The sequence below is a fragment of the Amblyraja radiata genome, chromosome 19 (genome assembly GCF_010909765.2).
Source record: "Amblyraja radiata isolate CabotCenter1 chromosome 19, sAmbRad1.1.pri, whole genome shotgun sequence".
In the NCBI taxonomy this organism is placed as follows: domain Eukaryota; kingdom Metazoa; phylum Chordata; class Chondrichthyes; order Rajiformes; family Rajidae; genus Amblyraja; species Amblyraja radiata.
The window spans coordinates 19,437,266-19,457,966 of record NC_045974.1 but is presented as its reverse complement, the minus strand read 5'-3'; the positions used below and the strand labels follow the sequence as shown (position 1 = coordinate 19,457,966).

General features: G+C 48.8%; 1 protein-coding gene across 1 annotated transcript in view; it reads right to left on the bottom strand.

Moving 5' to 3' along the window:
- The window catches only part of LOC116984263, a 65,907-nt gene extending 45,206 nt beyond the window's left edge, over nucleotides 1-20,701 (bottom strand). The window contains exons 1-9 of the mRNA XM_033038380.1: nucleotides 20,683-20,701; nucleotides 11,686-11,781; nucleotides 9,116-9,307; nucleotides 7,163-7,237; nucleotides 6,419-6,523; nucleotides 5,281-5,439; nucleotides 1,454-1,540; nucleotides 789-858; nucleotides 414-521 (exon numbers count right to left, since the gene is read on the bottom strand). Coding sequence (XP_032894271.1) covers nucleotides 414-521; nucleotides 789-858; nucleotides 1,454-1,540; nucleotides 5,281-5,439; nucleotides 6,419-6,523; nucleotides 7,163-7,237; nucleotides 9,116-9,307; nucleotides 11,686-11,778 — 889 coding nt within the window. The 5' untranslated portion in view covers nucleotides 11,779-11,781; nucleotides 20,683-20,701. The remainder of the gene's footprint in view (nucleotides 1-413; nucleotides 522-788; nucleotides 859-1,453; nucleotides 1,541-5,280; nucleotides 5,440-6,418; nucleotides 6,524-7,162; nucleotides 7,238-9,115; nucleotides 9,308-11,685; nucleotides 11,782-20,682) is intronic.

Genomic DNA, 20,701 nt, shown 5'->3' with positions numbered 1-20,701 from the left:
GCCACCGCCCGCCCGCCCTGCCTGTCCGTGGAAGGTCTGAGGCCCCACATCAGCCTCGTCCATCAACAACCAGGGACTGTCCGGGGTGAATGGGTCGTTGAACACCAAAGGAAGAGGGGGCGTGGGGGGGAGACTCTGTTCCATGGGGGGGGGGGGGGGGGGGGGGGAGTTTGAACAGTCTGCAGTCGAGGGCTGTAGTCCCCCGCCCCCACGGTAGGTCCCCCCTCCGCGTTACGGACCCCCCTGCGTTAGGTCCCTCACGACGTAAAGCGCAGCAAGCTGTGTGAGGGCAGAGGGGGGTGAGCAGCGTTACACATCGTGGCGACTGCACTCCAGCTCTAGGTAATTACAGCTCAGTGACGGAGTACATTACAGGTGATGGGTAAATGATACCGCCAGCATCCTGCACGCACTGCTGCCGCTGGTTAAGTGCTTCATGCCGGCAGGCAGCTCCCGCGGGTGACCGGCGGCGAGGACTGACTGGTTCTCAGGTAAACACCAGGTCTCCTCCTGCCTCACATCTGCAAGAACACAAATAGGAATCCTCAATGTCACATCGTCCTGCTCCCCAAATCCGCCCAGGGGGGGAGGAGGCAGCAGTGGGAACTCAGGACAACTCACACAGTGACATGGGACGGGGGAGGGGGGAGAGTGGGGAAGGATGGGAGAGAGCGGAGATGGGGGTGGGAGAGAGGGGGGGGGGGGGGGAGAAGGTGTCGGTGGGCAGGTGTGTGGTTGGATGCAGAAACTCACGGGCAGCTCACGCCTCGGACACGCGTGCTGTCAGCTCTGGAAACCTCCCTCCTCCTCTTTGATGAGCACACAGATGAAACACGCAGTGGTCACGGCTCCGATCAGCTGCCACACAAACAGGAGCGGCTCAGTGTGGGGGCAGAGGAGGTGGTGATATCCCAAGTTCCCCCCCGACTCTCACCCCCTCCATCCTCTCCCACCCATGTCAGAGCTACACCCGCTACTGGACAGACAGGGGCTGCATAGCAAGATCCCACTGCTGGCAGAGCGGAGACTGACACAGGCCTTGCTGCCCATCGAGTGGCTGATGCTATCCCCTTGCTGGACCCAACCTGATGCCACTGCCAGCACAAACCGGCCCGACCCTTGACCTGCGGCTCCTGCCGTTCCCTGGGGACGGGACGGTGCAGCTCGCAAACACTCCCCAGTCCATCAGCATCGGCATCAGACCCTCCCTCGGACCCCTCTCCTCCTTCAAACCCCCCCTCCCCCAGAGTCCCTCTCCCGTCCCTCAGACGCCTTCTCAACCCTCCCCCTCTCAGACCTCCCTCCCAAACCCCCCGCCTCTCGGAACCCCCCTCCCCTCCCTCAGACCCCCTCTCAACCCCCCCTCTCAGACCCCCCCTCTCAGATCTCCCCCCCCCACACCAGCCACGCCAATGGCCACACCTGTAAACAGACTTTGCCAATGGGCACTCACCTGTAAGCAGGCCACGCCAATGCCAACCGCTCCCATGATCAGCAGGTGATCTACCAACACTTGCTCCAGGACTGTGAGACATCCACCCTGCCAACAGGAAACACACAGCTTCAGACCCAGACTCAGATCGAGCGCAAAAGGAGATGATGTGAGTAGCAGATAGTAATGAGGCTCAACTCCAGCATAATTTTGGCCTTGTCGAATGTTTTACTCATGATTGAACTCTGCTGACTTTCGCCAATGTGAATGGCAGCTTTGAGCTGAGAGCCAGCAGTTCAAATCCCTTCTCAAGACTGCAGGGCAGTGTTACACAGCACGGAATAGCCATGGTGTCTCCATCTGCACTGATCCATTGTACACTCTTCGGGCCCAGGGCTTCTTGGTATTTTAAAAGCTCTCCTAAGTTTCCATAACTTGATTGACCTACAAGTTAAGGCCCTAAACTGGGGCAAGATCAAGTTTGGAGGTATTGGACTGGAACTTCAAGGTTCAACTGGGTGAGACTGTTTGCAGGTAAAGGTGGCAAGTTTAGGTGGCATCTCCTGGGGAATGAGAGTTTGAGGCTCTGGTCAAGTATAATTATAAATGCGGGCTGTTCCACACAAGGGAAGGACATATACAGTAAATGGAAGGATCCTGGGGAGTGTTGTAGAACAGAGAGACCTGGGTGGTGGTGTGGGAGGAGGAGGTTGCAGCTATATGGTTCAATGAAAATGGCAACACAGGTAGAAAGGTTGGTATTACAGGTGAATGGCATGCTCGTTGCCTTCGTCGGCTGATATAGTGAGGATAAGAGTTGAGACATCTTACAGTTCAGGTGGACGGGGTGATGAGGAAGGTGTTTGCAGACTTGGCCTCATTGGCCAGGGCACTGAGCACAGGAGACTGGGACATCATGTCACAGCTGTTTAAGGTCACATTTGATGTACTGTGGTTTACTGTGTGCAGTCCTGTTCGTCCTGCTGCAGGAAGAATGTTTTTAAACTCGAAAGGGTGCAAAGAAGATTTACAAAGATGTTACTGAGTCTGAAGGGTTTAAGTTGTAAGGAGAGGCTGGATAGGGTAGGACTTTTTTTTTTACCCCTGGAGAGTAGGAACTGAGGAATACTTGCAAATAGTGTATAGAATCATGAGGGGCATAGATAAGGTGAATAGTCACAGTCTTTCTCCCCCAAGGTGGGTATCAAAAACTAATATAGGTTTAAGGTGAGAGGAGAAGATTTAACTGTTACCTGAAGGGCAACTTTTTCAACACAGGGTATATGGAACAAGGATGAGGTAGTCGAGGCAGGAACAATGACGACATTTGAAAGGCACTTGGACATGTGCATGGATAGGAAAGGTTCAGAGGGATATGGGGCAGGCACAGGCAAGTGAGACTAGCTTGCTTAAGGAAAATGTTAGGCATTGACACGCTGGGCTGAACGGCTTGTTTCTGTGTGGTATCACTCTATGACTCCATAACAACCTCCTTAAGTTTGGGTGTGCACAGGAATGAATTTCCATGTCATATCTACTTCATGATGGTATGCAAGCCCCGAGACCAAACAATAGTCTACAACAGAGAGAGAGTCTCATTCTCAAGACCAGCGTCAGTGCACGACACAGCACAACAACACACTGTAATGCCTCCCACAAGCTTACTGGGGGAAGTGGGTCTAATCTTCGGATCTAACAGAAGCTGACATCAGTCCAGCACCAAGGTTGTGAGCCTCAGCCATCGAGCTGCAGTGTGCAGAGGACATGGATCGACCCAAGAGTGGAGAAACAATTGGAGATTGGGTGTAAAGTTGTGGACAACGGCTGTGGGTGGGCAGAGTTCTGGACCATTAGCCCAGAGGCATGAATTCCAATTCCACTGTGGCAATTTAAATTCAGGTATTCAATAAATCTCTTACTTTTAGTAACAACAAGAACCATGAAACAATCGGAAGGTCATAAAAAGTATTTTAGATGACATAACACCTTCAGGCCTGGTAGCCTGGTGCCCTTGCCCCATGTGGATGTTGAGACCTCGGACTGCCTATGTGGGCCACATCATTCTCCCATTCCGTGCCGGGGGAAGTGGGTGAACAATGAGTGTCAGCTCTACCGGTCTCCTGAACAATACTTAAAAACATGAAAGTGGTTGAAAGAATGAAACGGGATGTGGACGTGAATTAAATGCAATAGCACGCACACCGAGCACTAAAGGCAAAGGTTCAAAACTCTCAAAGCACTGCATGGATCATTGACTTCTTGGAATTTCACCGAGTCCAGAAATATTCAAATTACTTCCCTGCTGTACATTCTGACACGGCGATGAGAAGGGATGATGATCAGGTCCTGTAATGCTGAAGAGATCCCGCCACACATTGCTGCACACCAACAGTGGTGATCTCATAGGACACGGGTAAAACCTCGCTTGACGTCAGCCACTTCCCACCCTCCCAATGTGTTTATGTCACGATGCCTTCAAACTCAAAGGCTTGGTGCTTGTTGGAGTAGCTACCGCCTTTCGAGATACAGCGTGGAAACAGGCCCTTCACCTCCCTGAGTACGCACCAACCAGTGATCGCTCCGTACACTAACACTATCCTACACACTAGGGACAATTTACAGAAGCCAATTAACCTACAACATTTGCATGTCTTTGGAATGTGGGAGGAAAACGGAGCACCTGAAGATGTCACACATCTGAAACATCCATCGACCCACAGCATTACACAAGGAAAATATTTAAAACATCCAATTTAAATGACAAAGAAAAATTCACATTAGACCTAAATGACCACTAGTGCGATCACTCTGGACTGCTGGCCTTAGCATGAGAACAGAAAAGCAAGGCTGCTGGCTATCAGCATGGTCTGAAGAAGGATCTCGACTGAAACGTTGCCTGTCCATGTCCTCCAGAGATGCTGCCAGGCCTGCTGAGTTGCTCCAGCACTGTGGGTGTCGTTTTGGCTACACTAAAGCACCCAGCTTCTCACTGCCGATTCCTTCCACATCCTCTGCATTCTCACACCCATTTTCACCACCACCTCCAATTAGCAGCCAACCCACCCTCCTCTCAGCAGACTCCACTCACCCACCCTCTTCCTCACCAACAATGGTCAGGGTGAAGTACGATAATGACACCTCACCCTCAGACCATTCTCAGCGACCATCATTCCAAAGATGGTCATTTCATGCTGTTTTGAGAAAGCAGCCAATATAATCAAGGACCAGTTGTTCCCCCTTCTCCCCTCGCCTGCAAGACAAAATATACAAAAGCTTGAAAGCACGTGCCACCAGATTAAGAACAGCTTCTTCCCCGCTGTTATCAAACTGCTGAACTGTTTTCCCATAACCTAGATTTTGTTCACCTCAATGAGATCGTACCTCATCCTCCTGCACTCCAATATAATACAAGAGAAGAAACGATGACCATTGCTTATGCCATGTACAAACATAAAATCACGAGAGGAATATATCGGGTAGATGCACACAATCCCTTCCCCAGAGTGGGGGAATCGAGGACCAGAGGACATAGGTTCAAGGTGAAGGGGAAAAGATTTAATAGGAATCTGAGGGGAACCTTTTCACAGAACGGGTGGTGGATGTACGGAACAAGCCACCAGAGGAGGTAGTTGAGGCTGGGACTATCCCAACCTTTAACAAACAGTTAGACAGGTACATGGATAGGACAAGTTTGGAGGGATATGGATCGAACGCCAGCAGGTGGGACTAGTGTAACTGGGACATGTAGGCCGGTGTGGGCCGTAGGGCCTGTTTCCACACTGTTTCACTCTATGACTCTATATGAATAGCAGCATAGGGTTTTCACCCCCCGGCCAGTCGTTGCTTACCTCCACCTTGTAGATGTTGGAGGGGTGGTCTCTACTCCCGCAGGCCTCCGTCACAGTCTTGCAGCAGCTGTCAGGCACCAGCCTGTTATCGGATGCCGGTGAGAGGATGTAGGCACTGTCCTGCCAGTCAGTTGCGTTGTTGCTGCCACAACACTTGAACTGCAGCAGAGGGAGGAAGACCAGAGTCAGAGTCTGAAGAAGGGTCCTGACCCAAAGTGTCACCTATCCATGTTCTCCAGGGATACCGCCTGGCCCGCTGAGTTACTCCAGCATTATGTGTTGGAGCAGTGTCATCTTCTGGTGAATTAACTTGAATATTGTTTTCCAAAAACACAAAAGGCATCGTGCTTTTTTAAATAGTTAGTCATCTGCAGAAAATGTGTGGTGGAGAGAGAGCCTTTCCTGTCTCCAGTCAGGCTTTTGGCACTTAAAACAGTGCTGCAAAAGATGACTGCAGCGATATCATGGCTCTGTCAGATCCTGGCATTGGGAAGTGGGGGATCATGTGAACATGTATGTTTACCCCAGTAAGTGCGTGAGAGATCCATGCATTAGATGGTGAGGATCATGTGAACAGGGGTGTTGGCTCCAGTCAGTGCATGTGAGAGGCAGTACAGGGTGATCCAAGTAGACCATTGCCCCAGGACATCAACACGGGATATTCGGCATAAACAGGAACTCGGTGTGGTGCTTTTTATTTTGACCCAGAGACTTATCCCATGACGTGGCCTGGGGACCCGGCCCAGAGACCTCTCAGAAAGACACAAAATGCTGGAGTAACTCTGCGGGACAGGCAGCATCACTGGAGAGAAGGAGTGGGTGACGTTTCGGGTCGAGGCCCTTCTTCTCAATGAAGAATGGCCCTCTTCTTCTGTCATACACATCAGTAACTGCAACTTTAAAACACTCCGCATCTTAAACCTTGCTCTAGTTAACCAAATAAAATAGATTGACATTTACACTCAGAAAGATAGGAACAGAGGTTTTTTTTGTGGGCAACATTCCTCAAAATTATACGTCATTGCCCACAATGAAGGTTTGTGTTTCTCAACTACCAGCATGTTAGGTGCCAGCGAGAAGACTAAATGTAACAGAGCCCCGCTCCGGGCGTGTTGCAGTGTGGTGGGTGCGTACGTACGTGTTGCTGGAGCCGGTCGATGGAACGGGTGACACTGTGTTCGGCCGGCTCACCATAACGCTCCAGCATCGCCCTGTTCAGGTGCTGCGTCAGCTCACCGCTCAACTGCACAGGAGCAACGGGGGGGAAAGAACAAAGAGGGTCGGAGCGTGTTCACTGCTTAATACCACAGCCAGGCGGGTAGGTTTTACACAGAGAGTGGTGAATCTGTGGAATTCTCTGCCACAGAAGGTAGTTGAGGCCAGTTCATTGGCTATATTTAAGAGGGAGTTAGATGTGGCCCTTGTGGCTAAAGGGATCAGGGGGTATGGAGAGAAGGCAGGTACGGGATACTGAGTTGGATGATCAGCCATGATCATATTGAATGGCCTACTCCTGCACCTATTTTCTATGTTTCTATGTTTCTATGAAGGGCAATGGCCCAGGTGAGGGAGGGAGGTGAGTGAGGAACGTGGAGTGAGGGAGGTGAGTAACGAGGGGTGAGTGAAGTGAGTGAGGAACGAGGGGGGGGGGGGGGGGTGGGGTGGCGGGGGGGGAGGAGAGTAAGGAATGGTGGTTGACGCTCTGAGCATTTTATCAAGGAGCCATTTTACCTCTACAAACTCGATACCAAACAGCAGAGCGACCAGCCGTGTGCTGAGTGTACACAAAGGCAGGTCAGAGGGTCCCGGCGTTCTAGTTCGTTATGTTCACTATCCTGAAACTTGAACACAATTTGATTTCTAAAATTGGAGTTAAACTCACCCTTTGATAATAAATGCAAGCAAGCACGCCCGCCACCAACTCAATCAGGAAGATTAGCAAGAGCGAAGAAAAGTACTGAAAAGTAAAGGAAAACAATTACAACTATGAACGATGAGCCAGACCGCCTGTAGCTACAAGCTGTCTGCTCCATGGACCAATCACAGGTAGCATTTACTGTAGCACACAGGCAATTTAACCCAAGTGGTTGTCCTGTGAATACTCCAATACTAATGATCCATTCTGATTCCTCCCCAATCCCCTCTCATCTCCCAAATGCCCCGGCCCCTTCATTGATTAATGCTCTCTACAGCAATCACTTCACACAGCGCGACTTCCACATTTTCACCACCCTGCGTATAGAATTCCTCCAAAATTATTGATTTATTTTGATTAATTACTTATCTTATCATTCATCTCAGCATCCGACAACACGGAAACAGGCCCTTTGGCCCAATTTGCCTATGTCGAACAAAGAGCCGCATCTACACTGGTCCCATCCCTTCCCACGTTTGGCCCATATCCCAATAAATCTTTCCTATCCATGTACTTGTCCAAATGTCTTTTAAATGTTGTTATAGTCCCCACCTCAACTACTTCCTCTGGCTCGTTCCATATGTGGAAGTGTGACTCAATCGTGAGAGGTACGGACTGGAGATTCTGTGGCAACAGGCGAGACTCGAGGATGGTTTGTTGCCTCCATGGTGCCGAGGTCCAAGACGTCTTGGAACAATTGCTGGGCATTCTCAAGGGGAAGGGGAGCAGCCGCTGGTGGTTGTGCATGTCGGCACAAACGACGTCGGGAAGAAGAGGAGGGAGGTTCTGCAACGTGAGTTTAGAGAGTTAGGACGAAGGCTGAACAGCAGGACCTCTAGGGTGGTTACCTCTGGTTTGCTTCCAGTACCTTGTGCTGGTGCGGGCAGGAACAGGGATATAAGGGATCTGAATGTGTGGCTGAGGAGCTGGCGCAGAGTTGCTGCACTAATAACCCAGAGACCCGGGTTCAATCCTGACTACGGGCGCTGTCTGTATGAAGCTTGTACGTTCTCGCCGTGACCTGCGTGGGTTTTCTCCGGAATGAGGTAGATAGTCATTCAGGACTGCTCTCTAGTTGTGGTAGGATGATTCAGTTGCCTGATAGCAGGTGGATAGAAACTGTCCCCGATGTAAACCACGAATAAACGTATAAACCAGGAGGAAGACAACGGTGCCCATAGTTTGCTCAGTGGCTGCTTCTCAAGGGTCATTCTGTCGGGTAGCAAACACTGCCCTGGACAATCCGACCCACGCCCTGAAGTGAAAACACACACACACATTTCTGGCTGACCCTCAACATTTTCATAATTTACCACATGGAGCCATGAGCACATGATTGTGAAAGAAGGATGTCTAGGCTATGAAGAACATACAGACCTGGTGAAGTGGGACACCCACAACCACCGTGCCCTCCCCAATCACGCATCCTACCTTCACTTGCTATTTGTTGGCATATAATCATAAACAAGGGTCGCTGCACCGAGCTCGGAGGTACGCCACTGGCTCAGACATATAGAGAGGCATCCGTCCACCATTACCCGGGTTCTCCCATCACCAAGATGACTGTGGAGCTAATCGGGCAGCTCGCCTTGGATTCCATGTGCCTTCCCTTCCATGACAGCCCACTATGCGGGTCCTTGCCCAATGGCCGAGTAAACCCCCAGGCCATTCTCTGTAACTGCAACGTTGATGAACTGTTTTGCATAGGTGCACCCGGGTTTAATGTCAGCGATCCTCAGACAGCAGAATTTATCACTAAACACAAAATGCTGGAACAACTCAGCGGGACAGGCAGCAGCTCTGGAGAGAAGGTCCCGCTGAGGTTCTCCAGCAATTTGCGCCTATCTTCGGTGTTTCACCAGCATCTGCAGTCCCTTCCAACAGAATTTATCACAAGCTGTTCTCATGTAAAATACTTACTGCTAGGAGAGCAGACTTCTGCTCCCGAACGACCGCACAGCAGCCGAGGAATCCGGTGACGATGACAAGGCATCCAGCGAAGACGAGGATACAGGCAGAGACGGCAAACGTGCTGGAAGGCAGCAGGCTCAGGTACTCTCTCTTCTCGTTCAGCGTCCAAATCCCAATGAGAAGCACCCCTGCCCCTGCCAGCTGTTCAAACACCAGGCACAAGAGAATCACTCAACTCACACGGCACGCGAAAACACAAGAGCTCTGCCATAAAGATGAAATATTTCAGTTATGAAAGTAAAACCTATGGAATATTGCAGCTGGAGCCAAATAAATGTGTCAGGGTACCCGAGGCACCACTGGGTCACCAATTCCACACTCTGCTGTTCAAGCAAGTTTCTAATGTCTAATTGTACCCGCCTCATTGTACCCGCCTCTACCACTCCTTGCACAGTTCTATCAGGGGAGTGTAGGAAGGAACTGCAGATGCTGGTTTACACCAAAATGCTGGAGTAACTCAGCGGGACAGGCAGTATCTCTGGAGAGCAGGAATGGGTGACGTGTTAGGTCGAGACCCTTCCTCAGACTGTAATGGTTGTGGAAAAGAGACCAAGGGGTACAGGTACATAGTTCCCAGAAAATGACGACACAGGTGACCAAGATGGTGATGGCAATGTATGGCAACTTGTCTTCATCAGAGGGGGCATTGGGTCAAGGAGTTGGGATAACATCCAACTGCTGTGGAAGACAGCGAGACCACACCTGGAGTGCTGAGCCGTGTTCTGGTCAGCATCCCAGAGGGAGGATGTCAATAATCTAGAGTGGATGCAGATAACATTCACTGGGACGATGTCGGGTCTGACAAGATCAATTTATAAGGGGAGACTGGATAGGCCGGGGTTCTTTACCCAGGTGTGCAGGAGGTTAACATTATCGATGTCTATAAAATCGCAAGGGGTGTAGGTAAGGTTGATGGCGACAGTCTTATTTCCCAGCATAGGAGAGTCTAAAACTAGAGGGCATAGTTTAATGTGGGAGGTGAAAGATTTAAGGAGGATGGGAAGGGAAATGTTTTCACACAGGGTGGTGGGTCCATGGAACGAGCGGCCGGAGGGGCTGGTTGTGTAAAAATATCTCCTCCCCCCCCCAATGTTCACACCTGTAAACCAGGCTCTGAATTTCAGACTCTGAAGAAGGGTCTCGACCCAAAACATCACCTATTCCTTTTCTACAGAGATGCTGCTTGACCCACTGAGTTAAGGTGCTGTCCCACTGCGGCGACCTAATCTGCGAGGTTAGAAGAGTTTGCCCTCGACTCAAACTCGCAGCATGGTCGACACGTGGTCCTTGGAGGTCCTATGAGGTCACTGGAACTTTCCTTCATGCTCGAGGGAAGTTCCCGCATACTCGCGGCCTCAGCTGGGTCGCGGAAATTTTCTCAACATGTTGAAAATTTTTCCGCAAGTTAAAATTGGTCAGCATGGGCCTTTTGAACTCGTATTGCAGTGGAGTGGTGTCGCCATGTAGTTACAGGCAGTCGTAGACAATCTCCTTCGCTGACCGGGCATTTTAATTTGCTCACTGGAGTTTTCAGGACCAAGGAAAACCGACCGGTAATGTTAAATGCCCGCTAAACTTTATTAAAAGTTGTCTGGCTTCTTAAATGTGTCTCCACTCCTTCTTCCCCCCCCCCCCCCCCCTTCTCCCAACTTCTCTTCACCTCTCTCCCTACCCCACTCTCTAAAGGACCTGCTGTGCTGCTGTCTTTTACCTTCCTCTTGATTGCGGGTGTGAATTTCAGACAGCGCCCCCCCTGCTTTCACTGGCTGTGTGCGTGCGTGTGTGTGTGTGTGTGTGTGTGTGTGTGTGTGTGTGTGTGTGTGTGTGTGTGTGTGTGTGTGTGTGTGTGTGTGTGTGTGTGTGTGTGTGTGTTTTCAGGCGAGTGCCCTCGAGCTTGAAGGTCGAAGACAGTCGCTGTAAAGTCGCATCAGTGGGACAGGCCCTTTGCATCCAGCATTTTGTGTCTAATTTCAGTGGCTCGTCGCCCTCTGCAGGAAGTTCCATCACATCGCAGTTGTGAATGATCGCTCCCTGATCTTGCAACAATGTCCCCACGAGATTCTCCCAACACCGACCTTGCCATGCATCACAGCGATGCAGCGGGTGGAGCTGCTGCCTCACAACAGACCAACAGCAACCCAGGTTCAATGGCACCCTCGGGTGCCGAACGCGGAAAGTTTGTACATTCTCCCTGTGACTGCATGGCCTTGTCATGGCTGCTCCAGTTTCCTCCCAAATCATGCAGATTGCCAGTTTAATTGGCTGTCATTAATCACCCCCTCTTGTGTATATAAGTTTTGGAATCTGGGCAGATGGCTAATGGTAGGGCTAGTATTAAAAAAATGGATGGGTGATGGTCTGTGCAGACTCCGCGGGCCGAAGGGCCTGTTTCGGTGCTGCATTTCTCTCTGACCTCTCAGGAATTTACATACGTTAATCTCATTTTGTGTTCAGCCTGACCCCGGGGTGGCTGAGAACCATCTCTCACTGTCCACTGACACTAACGGCATCTCACTTACCCAGAAGATGATGTTGAAAACAAACAGCAAATACTTCAAGCAAATTGTCAGACAGTCTTCGGAATCCTTTTTATACTTTTTTATCATTGTCATTTTCTGAAAAACAAAAGAAACAAAATAAATGAATGTTTTATTCAGAACAATAAGTAAGTGCTTGCACAATTCTGGATTTAGTTTCAGATTAAATAGACCTTTAGGTAGTGTGGTGCACAGTGGTTAAGTAACCTGTGACCAGTCTCGTAATCAGAGGTGTAAACTAACAACATACTATGTACGGACTCTATAACTTAAATCATGCTTTTCAGATTTTTTCACTGAAGTAATTGAATTGAAATACTAACTCTTCTTCCTCAGCTGCTGCCTGAGTGACCGAGTGTTTACATGAATCATAACGTCATAAGGAATAGAAGTAGAATTAGGTTGTTCGGCCCATCAAGTCTACTCCGCCATTCAATCCTGGCTGATCTATCTCTCCCTCCTAACCCCATAACCTCTGACGCCTGTACTAATCAAGAATCTATCTATCTCTGCCTTAAAATTATCCACTGACGTGGCCTCCACAGCCCTCTGTGGCAAATAATTCTACAGATTCACCACCCTCTGACTAAAGAGTGAATCTGGTGAGTCCATTGACTTCCAAGGAATGCACGGACCTCCCTGATACAAAGTGCAAGCTGCAAACACTCCTGCAGGAATGGCCACCATAGATCTGTACATGTCAGCTGCCCCATCCCAGCATCCTTGCTGCCACGATGTTTACTCTGCATGTTGTGTCGAAGCACTCAATCGCAGATGCCACATTTAATCATTTCTCAGCACTTGAGAGCCGATTGATGTCTTTCCCACATCATTCTCCATCTGCCATCATCAAGCCCACTCTATCTGACTCTGCATCCTCCACATGACTTGTTCTCTCTCCACCCACCTTGGTACCATGAACAAACTTACAGTGGATGAAAGGAGCAACTTGGTCTATTCACGTCAGTGAACAGCTGAGGCACGGCGCTGACACTACTAACAGCTCGCCAACGCCGAAAACGACCCATTTACTCCGACTGCCTGTTGCAGGCCATTACCCAATCTTCTAACCAGGCATTCCACTTGAAAATCAAGAGACTCTGTGGACAAAGGTTCAGTGTTGTATCTACTCCTCTTGATCTATCCTCACCCACCATTTCTCAGACACAAAATGCTGGAGTAACTCAGTGGGACAGGCAGCAGTCCTTCTATCCAGAGATGCTGCCTGTCCCGCTGAGTTTCTCTCAGCATTTTGGTCTATCTTTGGTGTAAACCAGCATCTGCAGTTCCTCCCTACACATTTCTCAAACACAATTGTTTTCATAGAGACATGATGACAATTCTAATGCTATGATCTTTAAGCACTCTGTTTACCGATCTTCGTTTTGCCTGATACATTTATACCTTCTTGGAAAAAGATAAAAAATAAAACTGCTGAATATCCCAACATTTCTCGCCGTTATAATTCATTCCTCTTTCCAGTTCCTGTCCAATAGGTGGTTTACTTGCGGGCATGAACATTGAATTCTCCCAATTTTGTTAGCCCTTGCTGTCTCCTCCCCTTCCTCAGCCCTCGGGCTATCTCCTCCCATCCCTCAGCCCTTGGGCTCCCCCTCCTCCTTTTTCCTTTCTCCTCCCCGCCACCCCCCATCAGTCTGAAGAAGGGTTTCGGCCCAAAACGTTGCCTATTTCCTTTGCTCCATAGATGCTTCTGCACCCGCTGAGTTTCTACAGCTTTTTTGTGTACCTTCGATTTTCCAGCATCTGCAGTTCCTTCTTAAACACGGTGGTTTACTTGCCTTTTGTCTATTTCTCGTACAATTTTATTTTTCCATAATCAAGAGCATTTATTTGTCATGTGCACTGGGGCTGAACCAGACAATTGACTTCTTACTTGCTGCAGCTCCCCAGGCACATTAAACGCACCAACAAATAAACAAATAGACAATAAATGATCAACCATTCTGTAAACTAGGCTTATTGTTTGATTTCAAAAATATCCCTAATCCTCAGTCTAAAATTACAAATCTTTTAAATCATTCTACCTGATCCTTGAGCAAGGCAATGCTCCAAATGCAGTCCAATCAATGTTTTGGTATATCTCCATCTTTTCTTATTCCTCTTTCTCTCTGCTGCACTGCTTTGGTAGCTCAGGGGACTTTTTCTCATTCTTTTCTATTCCTTCCTTGCACTTTTTCCTTTCTTCTTTTCATGCTTTCTCTTTGTTTCCTGTTTTCCATTTTTTTCAATTTAGGTTAAGGTTCAAAATGAAGCTGTACAATAATTGTATAATTCTAGATGGTGAATGTTTTATCTTTGTACAATTGCTTCTAATAAAATTTAAAAAAAAAAGGTTTTGGACCGTTGCAATATGACTCGTGCCCAATGCCTCGACCTAGGAAAGCAATTATACCAAATGCCTCTTCATTATCCTGTCCACCTATGTCATCACTTTCAGGGAGCTATTCACTTGCACCCCGAGATCTTTCTGTACATCAAGCTCCTGAGGTCACTGCCATCTACTGTGGAGTGATTGATTGGCAGATCTTTCACCTCCAAAAGTACATTACACAACGTTCACCTGGATTAAATGCCATCTGCCATCACTCCCCCAAGTGGAAGATGAGGTGCTCATCCTCATTGATTTCCCTCCGCTCTCCCCCACCTGGTCCCATCTGCTTATCATCCCTCCCTCACCCGGTTTTACCTTTCACCCTCGGTCGCACCCCTCCCTCTCAGCTCTATGTCCCGGCTATCTCCCTCTACACACTCGGCCCTGAAGCAGGGACTCAACGCAAAACATTGATCATCCCTTTCCCTCCACAGATGCTGCTTGACCCACGGAGCTCTTTAATCAGTTTGTTTGTGTTATTTTGGGAGCAGGGACTGCGTGTCAGATCAGCATCATTCAGCGGGAGAGGACGAGGCGCCTGGATGCAATCTCGCTGCTGACTTGGATTTTTATTTACATCAAGTCTGGCCTTGTAAACAATTATTCCTCTTGACTGCCCACACCCTCTCCAATGCTGACTCTGCTTTCCTATTTCATCCATCTGTTTGAAATGTCACATCACAAAACTAAAACATAACCATTGCTCGTCTGTGTAACTTCATCATGGGGTCATAGTCTACACCTATAGATGAAACCTTTTTACTGCTCTGGTTAACTCGTTAGAAATTATTTTGTAGATACTGACAGTAATTTACAATGTTTACTTTTTAATTTCTTTTTTTGAAACCTTTTTGACCGACACATTCATTTGCTTTACTCGCAACTTTGTTTAAAAATGTATTACTTTTCCCCAAACCCCCTCCCATCCATTTTTAGTTTTGCTGCAGCCCCAATCTTAATGCACACTGACATTTTCTCAATCATGGTTCAAATGATCAAAAATGATCAGGGCAGCTTTTAAAATATTAATTTGTGTTCAAGAGAATGCTTTCACCAGGATACTCTAGGACAGACATTATGCACATCCTCTCTTTCACATTGCTCCAAATTGCATAAACTTGAATTGCTGCCAGTTGCTTCATTTGATTTTTTTTTTTTTGCTTTTGATGGTTGTGTGAAATATAATTACTGCACGGTGTCACACACTCCCACTCAAGCACTCAAATGCCAAATTCACACAAATAGATGTGAGGTCCTTCCATCCATGCAAGTGGCTGAACGTAACAAGTAGCATGAGTGGAAGGCAAATGTAATACTTACAGCCAAAATCATCCGCTCTTGCATGGAGCAGGCTGTACTCCACGACCCATGAAAGTGGTGTTAAAGTGTTGCCCAATTAGTCACACCCACGGGCTTTTCCCCCTTCCGTAAATCCCCAACTTAATTAGCTTTCACTTTGTCTTCTGACAGTCCCTTTGCAACTAACATTCACCACCCACTGTGCATTCCAGATTGAGGCGGGCAGAGTGGCACGGCTGCAGACTCACAGCTCCAGGGACAGGCGTTCAAACCATCCTGACCACTTTCATTTCCAGAGCCAGAGAAAAATGACTTGTTTCAATGAATACCAGCAGTGACTTAACATTGACCACAACGAAGTGCTGAGAAAGAATGATAATGACTCGGTGGCCACGTATTGAGCCAACTCGATCTTTACCGAAGTTCACCGATGATACCACTGTTGACCCACAACAATCATGAGATGGAGTACAGGACCAATAACCTTGTGTTATTGTGCAAGAATAATGATCTTGCCCTAATGTCAGAAAGAGTTGATTGCCGACTTTTTAAAAAAAAGGGGAGGATTATGACCATGGGGGAGGAAGAGGAAGATGGACAAGTCGAAAAAACAGCCGATCACTACTTGTCCAAAGGACACAAAGTACTGGAGTAACTCAGCAGATTAGATAGCATCTTTAGAGGAACAGCATGGAAACAGGCCCTTCGGCTCACTGAGTCAGTGTTGACCAGCGATCACCCTGTACACTAGCACTATCTCACATACCAGGGGCAATTGACAACTTACAGAAGACAATTAACCTACAAAAACGATACATTTTTGGAATGTGTGAGGAAACCAGAGCACCCGCACGGCCAGGGGGAGAACGTGCAAACTCCGCACAGGCAGCACCCGTGGTCAGAATCAAACCCAGTTCTCAGGCGCAGTAAAAGGCAGCACGGCAGCAACTCTACCGCTGTGTCACTGACCCGCTGTCTGGAAAACATGGATCGGTGACATTTCAGGATGAGATCCTTCCTCAGACTGGTCGCAGGGTGGGGGCGGGAGTTTTTGGGGAGATGAAAGATGGAAAAGCTTTTACCCCGACTCCCACTGAAGAAGAGTCTCGACCCAAAACGTCACCTCTTCCTTTTTCCCCCAGAGATGCTGCCTGACCTGCTGAGTTACTCCAGCTTTTTGTGTCTATCTTCACAAAGCTTTTTCCAAATGATTGTTAGAGTCATGGGACACCAGGGAAACAGGCCCTTCGGCCCACCTTGTCTGCTGACCAAATTGGCATTCTGGGCTGGTCCTATTTGCCTGCATTTGGGCCATATCTCTTTAAACCTGTCCTATCCATATGTCTGTTCAAATGCCTCTTAAAAGGCATTACCCGTTACGTGACATTTTATCAAATGCATTTTAAAATCCATTTGAAAAAAAAATCAAGTAACAACCAAATCGAATCAATACTTGTTGTCCCTGCTCATGTTCTGCTAATATGACAAGAAGAAATATTTTGTGCAGAAGTGTCATGTGCAGATTGTATGTGGCAAGTGGTGGAGTCTGCAATGTATGATCAGCAGGTACTGAGGACAGGTTCAAATGCAGCATTCAAAAGGGAGCTAGCTGCACAAATATCTGAGAGGAAGGAATTTGCAGCGCGGTGGGGATTGGGAGGGGGACGGGAGGGAGTGGGAATTAACAGGACCGTGGTGGAGAGGGGTTACGAGGCAGAGAGTGGGGCAGGCTGTGGTGGGTGGGAGCAGAATGGGGCGGGGCTGTGGGGGGAGGGCAGAGAGTGGGATGGGGTTGTGGGGAGGAATGAAGCAGAGTGGCACAGGCTGTGGGGGGCAGAGAGTAGGACGGACTGGGGGGGGGGGAAGCAGAGAGTGGGACGGACTGGGGGTGGGGGGGGGGGGGGGGTTGGGTGGGGGGGGGGGGGGGGTGGGTGGGGGTGGGGGGGAGGCAAAAGAGTGGATAGACTGGGATGAGCTAAGGAGACAGAGTAAGACGGGCTAGATCGCTCTTCAGGACTGGATGAGCGTTTGGTATGTCACCATTTTATCACGATGTGCAAAAGTTATTTTGGCCAATGGTCTCCTGCTTTTCCTCTCCTAATGTGACTAATATTTAGTTTATCCTCCATTTTTGACGAAATATTCATGTTTGTAGTCGTCTACAACTGTCTGTCATCTGTGGGCTAGACATGGGCAAATGGGACTAGCTTGAATAGAGCATCTTGGACAACATCGGTGAACTGGGCCAGAAGGCTGTTTTTGCAGCTTGCGAGTCTATATGGAGGTTGGCAACTGTGGTGCTATTGACACCCCCTCAGCAACACCAACACAGAGTGACACCAACCTCACTACCAGAGTTTGAATCGGGATCAGGGGACACGAGAAGAAAAGGAGGCCATTCAGCCCTTCATGCCCGCCATCTTTCATTAGACCATGGCTGACCTTTCACCTTAGGTCTACTTTGCTGCATCAACCCTCGATTCCTTAACTATTCAAAACAACAATGTACATTTCTTTTGACTTTCCAAAACCATCTTGGATAGATAATTCCAAAGATTAACAACCATCTGGGTGAAAATGTTTCTTCTCACCTCCATCATGAACGGTTGACTACTTCCTCCGAGTCGCTGACCTCTGGTTCTCAACATCCCAGCCGTCAAAACATGACCCCACCCCTGCATCTAAATTGTCAAGCACATGAGACTCACAAATGCTACAAGAACCATCTCTCATTCTTTAAACCTCCAGAGTTGGAGCCGACCAACCACTTAATCATTCCACACAGGACCAATCTCCCATCCCAGGAACAGCCTGCTGCACTCGGTGAATTACAAGTACATCCTTCTTTCAGCAGAAGGTCATACATGTCCACAGTATAGCAGGGCCCAACATAATCATCGTTTGACATTGCACTCCAATCCTCTGGCAACACCGACTAACATAGTCCTGTTACCCAATTCTTTGCCAAACCTGCAAATTAACTTTCCATACAATACAATATAATACAATATCATTTATTTGTCATATGAACCTCACATGAGGTTCAAACGAAATTTGGTTTCTGCAGTCATACAAGAAAAGAACCAAGACACACACCAACACAATTTACACAAACATCCATCACAGTGAATCTCCTCCTCACTGTGATGGAAGGCAAAGTCTTATCTCTCCCCTACTCTCCATTCTTCTCCTGATGTCAAAGTCAAAGCCCCCGGCAGGTGTTAGCAAGTCCGCGGCCATTTAAAGCCGCACCGGGCGATGTAAGGCCCTGCTCCGGGTCTTGATGTTGGAGCCCCCGGCGGGCGCTAGCAAGTCCCCGGCCCGCCGGGACACGGAACATAGAAGATAGACACAAAATGCTGGAGTAACTGCAGGATGGGCAGCATCTCTGGAGAGAAGGAATGGGTGACGTTTCAGGTTGAGCCCCTTCTTCATGCTACTGGGACAGAGTCTAAAGAAGAATCTGATAGATTCTGGCATTTTCTCCTTTGCCGATATCATGATAATTTTTTCTTAAATAAGGTCATAAAGGAGCAGAATTAGGCCATTCGGCCCATCAAGTCTACTCCGCCATTCAATCATGGCTGATCTATCTCTCCCTCCTAACCTCATTCTCCAGCCTTCTTCCCATAACCCCCGACACCCGTACTAATCAAGAATCCATCTATCTCTGCTTTAAAAATATCCATTGACGGTCACCACAACCTTCTGTGTCAAATAATTCCACAGTTTCACCACCCTTTGACTAAATAAATTCCTTCTCATCTCCTTCCTAAAGGAACGTCCTCTCCACATCCACGGTAGACAAACGTGCTGGAGAAACTCAGCGGGTGCAGCAGCATCTATGGAGCGAAGGAAATAGGCAATGTTTCGGGCCGAAACTGAAGAAGGGTTTCGGCCCGAAGCGTTGCCTATTTCCTTCGCTCCATGGATGCTGCTGCACCCGCTGAGTTTCTCCAGCACTTTTGTCTACCTTCAATTTTCCAGCATCTGCAGTTCCTTCTTAAACTCTCCACATCCACTCTGCCCAAGCCTTGGATTACACTTGTTACATTCCAACCTGTGGAACAATCTCAGAATCCAAGGAATCCTGGCAGATGTATACAAGCACAATCTCTGTCACCTTGAGACCCTGGAGGTGCAAGCCTAATGTTGTTCCTTTGTTTAAGAGAGGCAGGAATAAGGCACACACCAGTGCGCCTTAAATAAATGGTGGGGAACTTGTTAGAGAATTTCCAAGGGATAGGATTTTGCACATTTGACCAGACAAAGGGTGATCAGGGATAGTCAGCCTGTCTGTGTGCATGGGAAATCTGGCATCACCAATGTGATTCCGTTTTCTGAGGAAGAAATGATGGGCATTGTTACATGATGGTAGATGTTGCCCTGACGCCTGAGAATGGAGTTACAACCACTGAGGTCCTGCCCTTTAACCTTCTGCCTGACTCCCTATATTCACTCTGCCCAACCACATCCTTTCCCCCCCCCAATCTATGTCACCGGCATCGATGTGTACAGTGTCCTCTGGCTGCTACCTCCCCCACCCCACACACAACATTTAAAATACATTTGGACAGCAGGTACATGGAAAGGAAAGGTTTAGAGGGATGTGGGCCAAACGTGGACAGATGTTCAAAATGGGCACCTTGTCGGGGCATGGACAAGTTGAGCTGAAGTTGTACCACTATGAAACTCCCCCACACTTCTGCTCCCCATCCCCACTCACACCCTCCCATTCCATCCCCTGTTCTCTCCCCTTCCCCTTTCCTTCTCCTCTGCCCTCTCCCCTCTTCCCCTCCTCCCTCCCTCTCTCTCCCCTTTTCTCTCTCTCCCCTTTTCTCTCTCTTCCCCCATTCCCATTAGCCTCTTTCCCCCTCCATCTTCCAACTCTCTCTCCTTCTCTTCTACCCTCCCTTCTTCTTCCCATTCCACACTCCTCCCCTCCCCATCTCTTTTTCCACCCTCCCTCATTTTCTCTCCTCCCAACCTCCCCCCCTCCCACTGTTCGCGCCTTCCATCCCCTCTCCTCCCCATTCCCCCCACTCTACCTACTGACCTTCCCTCGGGGAGGTGGTGGTGGGGGGTTGTCCCTTACCCCATTGACTGCGACACTGTGCCACAAATCGGGCAAACAGGGTGCTGTTGGCAGCGAAGCAGAGTTCCCCTATCAGCCGCTCTTCTCCCCATCCCTCCCCCTCTCAGTCACCATCCTTCCCTCCTCAGCTCCCCCACACTCCACTCTTCCCCACCCTGCCCTCTCCGCCCCCCACCCTTTCCTTCCCCCTCACCTTGTGGACGGACCTCTCC